The sequence below is a fragment of the Podarcis erhardii genome, assembly GCF_964252035.2.
Source record: "Podarcis erhardii genome assembly, chromosome: 14".
Taxonomy (NCBI): Eukaryota; Metazoa; Chordata; class Lepidosauria; order Squamata; family Lacertidae; genus Podarcis; species Podarcis erhardii.
In genome coordinates, this window is record NC_138503.1 from 6,670,193 (window position 1) to 6,684,311 (window position 14,119).

General features: G+C 45.6%; 1 protein-coding gene across 13 annotated transcripts in view; it reads right to left on the bottom strand.

Moving 5' to 3' along the window:
* TCF12 (transcription factor 12) overlaps positions 1-14,119 on the bottom strand; it is a 166,581-nt gene that overhangs the window by 89,438 nt on the left and 63,024 nt on the right. For all 13 annotated transcript variants that reach the window (XM_081838903.1, XM_081838909.1, XM_081838905.1 and 10 more), the window contains exons 5-6: positions 7,478-7,546; positions 2,659-2,761 (exon numbers count right to left, since the gene is read on the bottom strand). In XM_081838903.1, the coding sequence (XP_081695029.1) occupies positions 2,659-2,761; positions 7,478-7,546 (172 nt within the window). The remainder of the gene's footprint in view (positions 1-2,658; positions 2,762-7,477; positions 7,547-14,119) is intronic.

Genomic DNA, 14,119 nt, shown 5'->3' on the forward strand with positions numbered 1-14,119 from the left:
GCTGGTGAGGCGTGTGGTTTGGGGAGGGTTTTTGTTCTGGGCAAGTCTTGAAGGCTAGATGGAGAGGCCTGGGCCTGACATTCCTCATTCCTAGTTCAAAAGGTACTCACTGTGAACATTAGCCACAGTGCAGTCATAATGGCCACATTTGGCCAATCATATTTTGATTTAATATGTCAAGATATGGATGAGCCTCATGGTTTAAAGTTGACTTTATTTTCTGGCTTGTTTGGAAGCCATTAACAACAGTTCCCGAGTTTGAATGCAATGGAAAGTTATAATTAACTAAAGACTTCCCTGCTTGTTTGCTCACTCCTGCAAAAGAAGGAGCATAGCAGCTGCGTATGGGGAATGACTCTCAGCTTACTAAACTAAAAAATGATTGTCTTAAGTATTGTTAATACTATACCTATGTTCACAATGAAAAGGGAACAGGAAAGGAAAATTCATGTGGGAGGGAGATGGCGCAAGTGCACATTCAAGCATGGTGAGGTCTGGAAGTGGGGAAATTCACATGAAAGGAAAAGTGAAGCCACGAACCTATGGAACACTTGTGACTTTTTAAAACATGTTTTCAACTGCCTTGTTTGTGTAATTTTGTATTGTCCAATATAGGGTTGGTTTTGTGCATTTTACTCAGCTCTGGTATCTTATAGATGAAAGGCAAGTTACATTTGTACTGTACCTGATTTAATGAAAGAAATGAAATTCCACATATGGCAACATTACCCTGAGCACATTTCAACCTGGTTACAAGTTCATATAATGCCATTATCTTACTCTGGTACCAGAACAACTCAATTGTGTTTCTTGAACTGCAAAGAAAACGCTTTTTTCACACTGACAACATAAACAGGATAATTCTGGAATTAGGGATGAACACAATTCAGTTCAACATAACAGCTTTACATCCTCTGACAAAAGCACTTTAAAATGTCTAAATGAATATTAAAATGCATCTTTCCACAGCAAATTGTTCATTACTGAATCACTATCAACTCTTGTTAGACAAAATTTCTAGCTCCTGCAATGTACAAGATAATTAAAGTGTTTAATAGCTCCATCATCAAAGACAGTGGCAATTCATAATCTGCTATCTTTTCAGGCAAACATGCTTATGGCTGAATATGATATACAGAAACAATATCCCGCTGACACATAATTCTCTGTTTTTAATAGTGCTTGTAAGCCAGGACAGAAATTATGAAATATGTTTGTTATCTCAGTTCTAATACTATATAGTTTAAAGAACTGTGAAAAGCAATTGTTGTACTCCAGTTGAGCAAGGGTGAGCAAATCACCAAACTCAAATCACCAAAAACTGGAGCCTCAAGCAAACAGTCTGAGACTCTGGTACAAGAAATGAGGCCAGCATCAAATTTGCTGTAATATTGTAAAAGACATCAACTGCCTTTCTAAGAATATCTCACAACTCCAATGACACTTATATTAAAAAGTAAACATAAACATCAATACAGCCTTACACTTAAAGCTGTCATACAATCTTATAATACGAACAGCAGCCTAAAGAAAAATTTCACCTGCTGCCAGGCAAGAGTATGATAATAAATGCAGCAAAAGACATGTATGACAAATGTAGCAGGGATGATGGGAAGTAAATTCCTCAGAGTATGAAGCACAAAATTATAACCAAGAGTTTCACCTAACTTCAAGATCTTCTGGTTTAGACACTGTCTTCTATCTTTGGGGAGGTCAGCATGGATGATGTTTGTGAGGCTTTAAACAACTCCCACTCTTACCATGAACGGGGGAGGGGGATTTCCAAACAGGATGCTAGCTTTGGAGAAAATGTTGCTACTGTTAAGATTTCACGCCATGGAACAGGCATTTGATGGTCAGCTCTGCTTATGAACATACTTTGTGCAACCCAGTCATTTGTTTCTCTGTTTGTGGAAGACTAAAGCAGAAAACAAAGGTAAAACGGAAAGATCTGCAGAAGACCACCAGGATTTGGATTTATGTAATCTACTTAGATTACTGTGGCAGTGTCTTAAAAGGACAATATCATCAAGAACACAAATAGGTCACATGCACAAGACAACATCAGTTTAGCAGACGAAGTAACATTATGAATAATTCCTCGGCTACAGGAACAAGCTAAACCAACTTGCCTCACAAATATTCTACAAATCAGTGCAATTGCTACATTTAGGTCACACAAAAAAGAAAGCAATTAAAGCAGCATTTTAAGACAATGAAAACAACCTATCCAACAGCTAAGCATTCTCTTAGCCATCTTCACAACACACAGGATGAAGCGGACCCTAGCTCACGAAAGCTCTTGTTCATCTTTGTTGTGCCTTTTTTGCTGGAATTGCTGTTACTAAGTCATCAAGATGTAACTATACTTTGAAAAACAGAAAAAGCAGTTCCAAGTTTTGATAAAGCATAATAGAAAGCATTCAAATACTTTTCAAAGCAACAGAACAAAGATACATATTAGATTTACTGTTGGTGGTTTGGCCTCTTTCACAAAGCAGTATAAAATCCCTAGACTAAGAAGTTGCCCTGTAAAGCAAATGTGAAGTGCAAATACCCTATGTTTAAGGAACTACTATCCATCTACTAAATGGGAAGAAAAATATCTCAAAGCCAGAGGGGCTTTGATGGGCTACTCACAAATAATTACCTACTTACCCATCAGATTTGAGTTCATGAAAGGTGTCGGGGACAATCCTTCATCGGGGCCTAATCGACTATCATTCAAGTGATCACCATAATGAGGGCTGTCTGTAAAACCCTATGGGAAAAGAACAGAGTATTTAACAGATTATTGGGCAGCACTACTAATTGAGTTCAAAGATACTCTTCTAATTAAATGCAGAGATACAGTCGGTCATTCTTCAGTGGGTTGGTCTTCAAACCTGCCGAATCACAACAAACACACAAATGCTGAGCCTCTTAGCACTTCATAAACTCCCTTTCCCCTTTAATTGTACAAGAAAAACAACACTATAAATGAACTTCAAAAGAAGAGGCTCCAAAGGGTTTGATACCACACTTTAATAATAATAATAATAATAATAATAATAATAATAATAATAATAATAATATGATTGCAAGGCTCACAAAGTGTCCTAAACGCAAATTTTGAGATTCAGGTCTAGCCACATCTACAAGCAGAAAAGTTCCTAGAAATTAATTAGCAGTGGCAGAAATCATGGCATCATGACCGATTTAAAGAAGGAATTTCACTATTTTGAATGCCACATGAAGTTACCTGTTGATTTGGAATCTTATAATATATATAGCACATGGTATTATCAAGACTGTATCATCCAGAGAAACTCTGGGATTGGGCCTAGGGACCATGTGCTCTCCCCACCTCCCAAGGATTTCTAGCCTGTTCCTCACCACAGAAGTCGTCACCAAACACATTTATTTCAGCACATTACTTCCACAATCATGGAATTATAAAGCCTGCAGCAGTTCAACACCACCTGTAGTGGTGGCAGGACACCTGTAGTGAGGCAGGATGAGAATAGTGCCAATAGCCTGCTCCTGCTATCTTTGCAAATGCAAACTCAGGGAGAAAATATAATATGAACAGAATCCAAGCCTCATCCCCAAATGCAGTTAAGCCTAAGTCCATGTAACAGCAATGCTCACATTCCTATTTTGCTAGCCACATTTATTCCTCCCCACCCACTGTCTCCTCCCCGCCATCTGACCCATACATACTGCTTCAATCTGCAGAACTGGCACTGTTACAGGTACTTGTTCCACAGTTGTTAAGAAAACAAAATATTTTCGTGTGGCAGCACATATGCTTTGGAACTCCCTGCCTATTTGCATCAGGTAGGTACAATATCTGATAGTTGGTGTACTATTTTTGCTGCCTGCATAGAACATTTTTGTTTAGACAAGCCTATTGAGACATGAATAATAATAATAATAATAATAATAATAATAATAATAATAATAATAATAATTTTTTATATATCCCACCCTCCCCAGTCAAAGCTGGGCTCAGAGCTTTGTTGTTGTTGTTGTTGTTTAGTCGTGTCCAACTCATGGTGACCCCATGGACCGAATAGCTTTGTTACAGATGTTTTTAATTTTTTTTATTGTATATATTTTTAGCTTTTAAAAGTTTTTTATTGGTAGTTTTAATATCTCTTATAAGCTGCTTAGGTTTTACGCCGATCAAGTGGTGTAAAAAAATTGTTAAATAACTTCAGGGATGGTGACAGAAAGCATCTACAAATTGCTGCTATTCTGTTTCATTGTACAAGAGATGGGGAGGTACCTTTTTCTAAGATCAGAATTTGAGGGCATAGGATTTGGAAGGGGAGGAAACATAATTTATGTATTTACTGATGTTTTGCTTAGAATGTCACATAACCAGGTTCTTTAAATTTCTTGGCATTGAAGCATTAAACAACTTCTAAGACAGGCTCAAGCAAGAGAGTAAATTGCTCTGGCCTGCAGCAATAAGAAACCACCCAGAATCCCTAAGGACTCTGAAATCATCAATCACTGAACATTCATCATTTTCCAGGCTGTGGGCTTGAATTCAAGACGACATTAATGGGGCTGAAATAGGCCTCCCTATCTTTGCAGGCGTGCTGTCAGTTCAACCAAAGGGCTAGTAACTAAGGGCTAAATATCTGTCAGATTCCTACAACTGCTTATAGATGCATGTCACAACTTTCTGCTATACTGCCTGAGCATTTATCTTCTGGGAGCCCCAGAAGATTACTCACTTTACCTACTTCAGAATCAGCGATACACATGTGATAGACATTCAGAAAAAATCTTAGTGACATTTACAACTTGCTTATGACTACAAGGGTCTCCTCCGGTATCCGTGACCTGGCCCCATCTGTCAAACAGCCAGCAAGTAGCAGCAGCTGCCCAGGAAATGAGAGGCTCCTAGCCAAGGTCACTGAATGCAGTTTATTTTATATTCAAGTACAGAAGAATATTATAAGACACTAGCTGAACAAAATAACTTGCAGAGTACACCATCTATCTTGCATAATCTTCTAATGATTTGATCTTTTATCTAATTAATGCAGCAAGACTCAAAGTAACAAGTCACAACTCTCAAGTTTTAAGAACCAAAAATAAAACACCAACAGTGGGGAGAAGTGAATCACCATCTATAACTAACTGAAGCCACTAAATACTGCTGAAGCTTTGCTAAAGAATACAGTTGTGTTCTAGAGTCATCCTGGTTAGCAATGGCATGTTAATACAGGAGAAACAATTCACAATATTAAAACTAGTATTATCGGCTTTGCTAGAGAGGGAGAAAAGCATGCAAATAAAGACAGGAGCCTAGCTATTATAAACAGCCTGGAGGAAATGAATTTTAAAAACAATCAACAAAAGCTGGTTGAAAGTCTTTGAAATAAAACATTAAAATGAGCGTCTAAATTTAAAATTTAGTTGTCTATATTCCCCTTCCCACTCACCATTACTGACAAACTTCAGATATTACTAAAATAAACTAACAAGCTTGTAAATGTAGTATGAACAGTGTGCTTGGCTCTCCACAAAACATAACATCCATATGGCTCTCTACTCAGAGGGTTCCACAACTCAAAAAACAGCTAACACAGGGTGGGAAAGACGTGGGAAACTAACACATTCATTGTGGGGGAGGAGTGTAGAAGAAAACCAGTCAGTCACAGGAGCCCCTACCGTAGCGCCCGCTCAGTGACAGGGAGTTACTGAGAAAGCCATTAAGATAAGGGAGATTGGGAAGGAAATTGTTTCTAAGAAACAGTTGGCAGGCTTCTCAAGTAACTATTGATAAAAACATAAGCCACCCGAATTGTACCCACAAAACTGTGCTTCAGAATGCCTTTTCCATTAGGTGACAGCCCCAACACCTCCACTGAGCACAACCTGCAGCCAGTAAAGCCTTGAAGTTAGAAACTGTAAAGAATGTGGTCTTAACCACAGATCAGTTGGTGAAAAAGGACTCTTGCATGCAGCTGATACCAGACATTTTGTATATCATAGTTCCAGGAGTATATTCCAGCTATACGACTAGCTGACCAGGTATAGCCTTGCTTCACTTGGTCACATCCTGGTAACTACCACCTGTGGTTTTCCAGCCAGGGTCTCCGCTTCGCCGTAGCGGACGACCCGTTTCTGCGGAGCTTCCTCTTCACAAGATGAAGGGGACCGCCATGACCGTTCGCGCCGCCTCCGGAAGTCCATTTTGTATATCATAGTTCCAGGAGTATATTTCAGCTATACAACTAGCTGACCAGGTATAGCCTTGCTTCACTTGGTCACATCCTGGTAACCTCTTGTGTGGAATACTGCAGTATTTTGTATAAGGAACAGACTGGATATGGTCCAAAAATTTCAGCTGGTCTCAAATATGGCCGAAAGGTAACCAAACGGGGTTGGGTTCTACAAATTTATAATCCCTATAATGGCTCCCAGACTATTTCCAAGCACAAATCAGTGTTGATATTGACCTTTAACTTTTTGGTGCCAACAATACCCTTTTTATTTTCCAGACTTTGAGAGACCCAGCAAGATTTTAGATCATGTATCCTCCATTCTTAACAATTCAAGAGTTGTTTTAATTCACTATACCAATTATTACATGTCTTATTGTTGTTTCTAAAAGTGATATTTTGCAAACTTCCCTGAGAAAACTTTGTTATATGGTGGAATATAAATGAAGAAGCATGTATCATTTATTCAGTGTTCCTAAAAGTTTCTGTACTTGAGCCATTGTCTTGGAATGTAAGAATTTGCTGATGTTCAGACTATTTGTCCATCTAGCCTAGAATTTATGTTGTGAACCAACCTGAAGGCTTCGGGTATAGTGCGCTATACACATTTAATTAATTAATAATTGTCTCCTGTGAAAGGCTTCAGCTGCCCCGAGTCTCAGACAAGTAAAAGCCTTTCCCATCACTTTCTATCTGAACCTTTTGACTAGAGATGCCAGAACTAGAATCTGGAAACTGCTGTGTGCAAAGCAGGTGCTCTGTGGCCTCTCCTCTAAACTCATACCATCCCTTCTGAAACAATCTGCCCCTTTTAAACTTACACTGTGTCTACTACTCCCACCCAGCTGTGCATACAGAATCCTGCACACACAGTGATGTGTGCAACCTGCTGCTGACAAGGATCTGTGGACTGGTACATTAACATAACACTGGTATTTGAAGAAGACTAGAGCAGGGCATACCAGAGTTCTTCCTACGAAGAGAGGAGGATGGAGATGAAGTGTCTACAGCCAGAAGTGCACTGTGTCCCTTGCCTGTGCTCTGCAGCTTCCCTGCTTAGCATAGTAGTTTAGATGGCTGCAATAATACATTTCTGCTGCTAAGAGAAGAGTCTGTGGCTGTCTGCTGCACAGGCCTTTCTACTACTAGAACTTTGAACCCACCTTTAAGCGACTCAAACTTTTGAGAACCATCTTTTTTCCACTTTAGAACCCCAGATGCAAGCAAATAATTACAGAGAAAAGAAATCCCACCTCCTCATGTTTCAGCTTCTCAAGTGCTGTTGAGAGATCTGAGCTTTTTCCAAGGAGGCCACCATTTTCCTGTAAGCAAGGAAATATTCAGAAAAATTAGGGCAAAATTAAAATAACATTTGTTGCCAAATTTTTTTTTATATTGTACCTCACTTTAAAACAAAAGTCTGGCATTTAATGATTATGCTTAACAGACAAACAAACAAAAAGGGTTGCCTACTGAACTGTTTAAGTGTTTGGTAGTTTGTTTTGCAGTCCTATATATGGAGCTGCATTTGCACATGGACAAGAGGCGGAACCTTCCAGAAGTTCTAAAAGGAAGGGTTGGAGCTCCCCTGCTTTCAGGCATGTGCTTTGTGCAAAGCAAGGGACACTCTGTTCACCCCCTCCACAGCACAGGCACCCTTAATAGATATTACTACCTGGACTTGAGACAGAGTCCATATAATAGAGCAAGAAAGTGTGACATATGACTGGAAAAGGGTTCATTCTAGGAACAGCCAGAGGTAAGCAACCCTGTTTTCTTCATAGTCCCTGTGCAGTCCCTCACATGAGAAATTAGCAGGCTTGTTTTGTCACACAAACCACCACCCTGGCTGGACCACGTCTGTCTTCAACGTGCAAAAAAATAGTAATAATCACAAATCTGGAGTATACAAACTAAAACAATCCTTTATGAATTGCTTGAATGAAGTCCCTGAATGTTGCATTGTAGAAGCAACATTGGAATAACCCTGGCACAATGGACCTTAAGAGGAACTCAGCACATTTTCCTCTAGAGACTACAAAACTCTAATTGCCCTTAGAAGCAACTGAAAACATGTCTGTAAAGAAATGCAATTGCCTTCCAGGTGTCTCTGCAGTCAACAAAATTGTTTTGATAACAGATATGGAATTAGGAGTGAGCAGTGGGATAGCCAGCCTTACTGATATCACCAAACTATTCAGGGATGTAAAAACAAAAAGTGATTGTAAGGAATTCCAAAAGGATATGGTCACCTCACCTCAAAAAGGATACTGTACTGCTGGAAAATATTTAGCAAAAGGCTAATAAAACGATGATGGGGATGGAGCATTCTCTTATGAGGAAAGGTTGATGCTGTGCTTGGGACTTTTTAGCTTACAAAAAAGGCAAGTCAGAGCAGACATGATAGGTGTTTATAAAATTATCCATGACATGGAGAAAGTGGATAGACAAAAGTTTTTCTCCCTCACTCACAACACTAGAACTCATGAACATCCAGTGAAATGGAATGTTGGAAGATTCAGAACAGATAAAAAGGAAGTACTTCTTCATGCAACACATAGTTAAGCTATGGAGTTCATTCCCACAAAAGCAGTGATGACTTTCAACTTGGATTGACGCGGCAGCTAAAAAAGCCAATGCAATTCTGGGCTGCATCAATAGGAGTATAGCATCTAGATCAAGGGAAGTAATAGTGCCACTGTATTCTGCTCTGGTCAGACCTCACCTGGAGTACTGTGTCCAGTTCTGGGCACCACAGTTCAAGAACGACACTGACAAACTGGAACGGGTCCAGAGGAGGGCAACCAAAATGGTCAAAGGCCTGGAAACGATGCCTTATGAGGAAAAGCTAAGGGAGCTGGGCATGTTTAGCCTGGAGAAGAGGAGGTTAAGGGGTGATATTGTTAAGTTGTGGGTTGACATAGCAGACGACACAGCGATTTCTCCAAGTAGCTCTTTATTTCGTAAGCTGGAATAGAACTGACGGCAAACAGCTCAGCCGGCCTGCTTTTATAGGCAGCCGGCTGTCAACATTGTAGCAACAACAGCCCAGAGTTCCCGCCTAAAATAACTGACGTGGACCTGAGTGAAAACTATATACAGTATCCCCCTGCTGGCCCAGGGTGAAACTTCACTACATAACACCCCTCCCCACCGAGATAAGGCGTTAGTTACAATCGTAATGGTTTCCTTATATACAGCACTACACGTAATGGTTCAATTAGGCACAAAAGCATATCGGTTACATTTCCCATACTTAGACCAACAGTGATACCTGTCCAACAACATAGTCCTTTAAATAAGTTGGGCGCTTGGGAACTCTGCCAGACCGCCGGGGACTGGTAGCCAAGTCCGGAGGGCCACACAGTTCTTGCTGAGGCTGTGGTGCGACCCTAGGTGGCGTTGGAACCAACTCCCCTGGATCCGCTGCTGTGGGTGGAGCCTCCGCAAGTGGAGTGGTCTGAGTCTGTGGTAAGTCTGGCAGACCCTCTGAAGCGGCTCGGTTCGGCTCCACGCTGGCAGTTTGCGAGGGAGGTGTAGGTGGGGCCTCGCCATCTGTACGTGTCTCTTCTGGAGCCGCAAGCGCAGTTGGGGGCACCTCGGTAGTATCCAAGTCCCCAACCCTGCGCCTAAGCTGGTCTATGTGCCGTCACCACAAGTGTCCGTCTTCGAGTGCCACCTGGTACGAGCGAGGTCCAGTGACTCCCACTACTGTGGCTGGCACCCAAGGAATGTCCCCCACATAGTTCCGGGCAAAGACCTGGTTTCCTGGGACAAATGACCGTGGCGCGTTGGCACAGCCTGGGGGTTCAGCCACGGCAAAGTCCGGGTGTAGCCGGTCGAGCGGTGACCTGAGGCGGCGGCCCATAAGCAGTTCAGCAGGACTCCGCCCTGTGGCCGCATGAGGGGTGATGTGTTGCACAAACAAGTATTCGGCGACCCACTCATGCCAGTCTCCCCGGTCCAGGCGCGCCAGTGCCTCTTTTGCCGAGCGCACCATTCTTTCCGCTTGCCCGTTGCTGGATGGATGAAAGGGTGCCGTTAGGGCATGGCGGATGCCGAGTCCCAAAAGATACCGCTCAAACGTGCCTGACGTGAACTGCGGTCCGTTGTCAGAGACAAGGACATCAGGACACCCATGCGTTGCAAACAGGCCTCGCAGCACCCGGATGACAGCTTCGGTAGTGGTGGAGGGCATCAGGGCGACCTCCAGCCATTTGGAATAGGCGTCCACCACTACCATAAAGGTCCGGCCGTGAAAGGGGCCAGCCAGATCGATGTGCACCCTCGACCAGGGTGTCTTTGGCGTCTCCCAGGTGTGTCCCTTAGCTGCCGGTGGTGCAGGCCTCGACTCTTGGCACGCTTGACAGGCGGACACCCAGGCAGTGATGGCATCGTCCATATTAGGCCACCAGACGTAACACCGAGCCAACGCCTTCATTTTGACAATTCCCGGGTGGCCAACGTGCAGAGCCTTCAGGACGCGCTGACGGAGTCCCTGGGGAATCACGACGCGGTCTCCCCACAGCAGACAGCCGCGATGAGCTGAGAGTTCATGTTGTCTGGTTGCGAAGGGCTGGAACTCTGATGCAAAAGGCCCTTGTGGCCACCCCCTCCACACCCAGTTGAGCACCCGGCTGATGGTGCGATCCTGGGCAGACGCGGAGGCCACAGTGGCAGCCGATACAGGCGCTGCCGGAAGATCCTCAATCAGAAGGAGCGATGAAGCTGGAGCCGGGTCTTCCACAAATGCTGGAAGAGGGCAACGGCTGAGGGCGTCGGCATGGCCCATCGATTTCCCCGGGCGATGGATGAGCCGGTAGTGGTAGGCAGCCAGGAAAACAGTCCATCGCAGCATGCGTGGCGAGAGGACCGGTGGAGTTGGACGATCACCGGCGAGGAGGCCCAGGAGTGGCTTGTGGTCAGTGATGAGGTCAAAAGTCCTGCCATAGAGGTATTCATGGAACCTCTTCACTCCAGCCACAAGTGCCAGCGCCTCCTTGTCGAGCTGGCTGTAATTCTGTTCCGTCGGAGATAGCGTCCTGGAAAAGTAGGCGAGCGGTGCTTCTCTTCCGTCTGGAAAACGGTGACTAAGGACAGCACCGATGCCAAAAGGTAAGGCGTCGCAGGCAAGGACCAGCGGCCTGGATTCACTGTACTGTACCAGCACACTGTCTGATGAAAGGAGAGCCTTGACCGCGTTGAAGGCCGCCGTCTCCCGATGACCCCAGGCCCAAGGCGTCTTAGTGCTAAGGAGTCGGTGAAGAGGCTCAGCCACTGTGGCTTTGTGGGGCAGGAACATGTTATAAAAGTTCAGCAGCCCCAGGAACGCCTGCAACTCCGTCTTGTTCTTTGGGGTGGGGGCCTGCTGGATAGCGTGGATCTTGGATGTGGTCGGGTGAAGGTCGGAGGCATCGATAAGATAGCCCAGGAACTCTACCTGTGGAACGGCGATCTGGCACTTCTCCCTCTTTACCTTGAGCCCGGCCTCTTGGAACCTGGTCAGCACGGCACGGAGGCGCTCGAACAGCTGCTGGTGTGAGTCTGCAGACACCAAGACGTCATCAAAATATGGTACCACGCCCGGAAGCCCTTGCAGGAGACGCTCCATAAGGCTTTGGAAGATGCCAGGAGCCACACTCACCCCGAACTGCAACCGGCGGCAACGGAATGCCCCCCGGTGGGTGACGATCGTCTGGGCTTCAGCAGTGGCATCATCGACTGGCAGTTGTTGATAGGCTTGGGCAAGGTCCAGCTTAGCGAAGACCTTACCCTCACCCAGGGAATGCAGCAGGTGTTGGACAACAGGAACCGGATAAGCATGCTGCTGAAGTGCCTTGTTGATCGTGCACTTGTAGTCAGCGCAGATTCTCACCGACCCATCTGGCTTGACAGGCGTGACGATGGGGGTTTCCCACTTGGCGTGGTCAACCGGCTCCAAAACTCCTTGGGCGATCAGTTTGTCCAGTTGTTCGTCCACCTTAGCCTTGAGAGCAAAGGGAACCCGGCGTGGCTTTAGCTTGTGGATCAAGGCTAAAGGAGATGGGCGTACCTGTATATTGCCCCAAGGTGCCGTCAAAAACCTCGGCAAAGTCTTTGACCAGACCCTCAGTCTCTGCGTTAGAGATGCAGTTGATGCCGGTGACTTCCAGGCCGAGGGCATCAAACCAGTCTAGCCCTAGGAGGCTTGGCCGCTGACCTTCGACCACCACCAACCGGAGCAGGCCCGAAAAATCCTTGAAGGCGATCCGGAACCGGCCAACGCCTACTACGGGAATGTCGTTTCCCTGGTAGTCTCTCAGGTGTACGCGGTGAGAGTCGAGTTGCCTTTTGGACACTCTGGGTACCAGTCTTTTGAAGGTGCTCCATGACACGATGGACAGGGCAGACCCGGTGTCGATCTCCATGTCACATGGAGCTCCTTCAATGAGCACCGTGACGTTCAGCTTGCGTCGCGTAGGTGAGTCGGTTTGGCCAATCGTGGTTCCAGACGGGCAGCGGCAGTTGGTGAGAGCGAAACAACTTTCCTTGGCAGACTGGAGTGGAGACTTGGACTTGCGAGTCGATGAAGGGGGGGTGTCAGACGGAGCCGATCGGCAGACCTTAGCAATGTGGCCCCTTCTGGAACACTTCCTACAGATGGCGTCTCTGAATCGACACTTGGCACGGGAATGGTTGCCTCCGCAGCCGGCACATTCCGGTTGGCCCTTGGACTTCTGTTGGAACTTCCTGCGCTCCCGCTTTGTCTGGTGCACGTCATCGTCTTCACTGGAGGATGCCTCATCACTGCTGGCCTCTTCATGATGCACCGGAACTGGCTCCCTAGCAAGACGCGGGCTGCTGGACTTGCGGATCTCCTGGGCGGAGCGTTCAGCAGCTTCTGAGGCCACAGCCTCCTCAATGGCTTTCTGCAGCGTGAGGTCTGGCTTGGCAAGGAGACGCCGTTGCAGATGGATGTCCCGGACCCCGCAGACGATTCGATCCATCAGGGCATCGTCTAAGTCTCGGAACTCACAGTGCATTGCAGCCTGTCGCAGGGCGGTGGTGTAGTTGTTGATTGACTCCCCCTCTGCCTGGTTCCGGTGGTAGAACGCATGGCGGGCAGCAATCTTGGACGGCTTTGGTGCGTAGTGGTTGCGGAGCTTCTCTTGGATCGTGTCCCATGGTGTTGCCTGGACTGCTTCAGGCGCAACCAATGCTCGGGCCGTCTCAAACACCTCAGGCCCACAGAGGCTGAGGAATAGGCCCCGCTTCCGATCCTTTGATACTGCTGTCAGCTCGTTGGCTTGGAGGTAGCAGTCGAACCGAGCGAGATAGGAGTCCCATGATTCAGAGGCTGGCGCAAACGGCGGTAGAGGCACAAGTGAAGCCATGATTCCGATGCCGGCGTGAAGGGCGATGGATGGAACACAGTGCTCTTAGCCAGAACAGTCAGCTCTGAATTGGTTCTGTCCAGTGATTTCGCTCAGTGATTTCGCTCTGTGATTCAGCTCAGTGATTCAGCTCAGTTCAGAGGCTGGCCACATCTGGCTGTGCTCTGATGTCCATCGATCCCACCTTCGTCGCCAGAGTTAAGTTGTGGGTTGACATAGCAGACGACACAGCGATTTCTCCAAGTAGCTCTTTATTTCGTAAGCTGGAATAGAACTGACTGCAAACAGCTCAGCCGGCCTGCTTTTATAGGCAGCTGGCTGTCAACATTGTAGCAACAACAGCCCAGAGTTCCCGCCTAAAATAACTGACGTGGACCTGAGTGAAAACTATCGACAGACCTGAGTGAAAACTATATACAGTATCCCCCTGCTGGCCCAGGGTGAAACTTCACTACATAACAGATATGATAGCCATGTTCAAATATATAAAAGGATGTCACATAGAGGAGGGAGAAAGGTTGT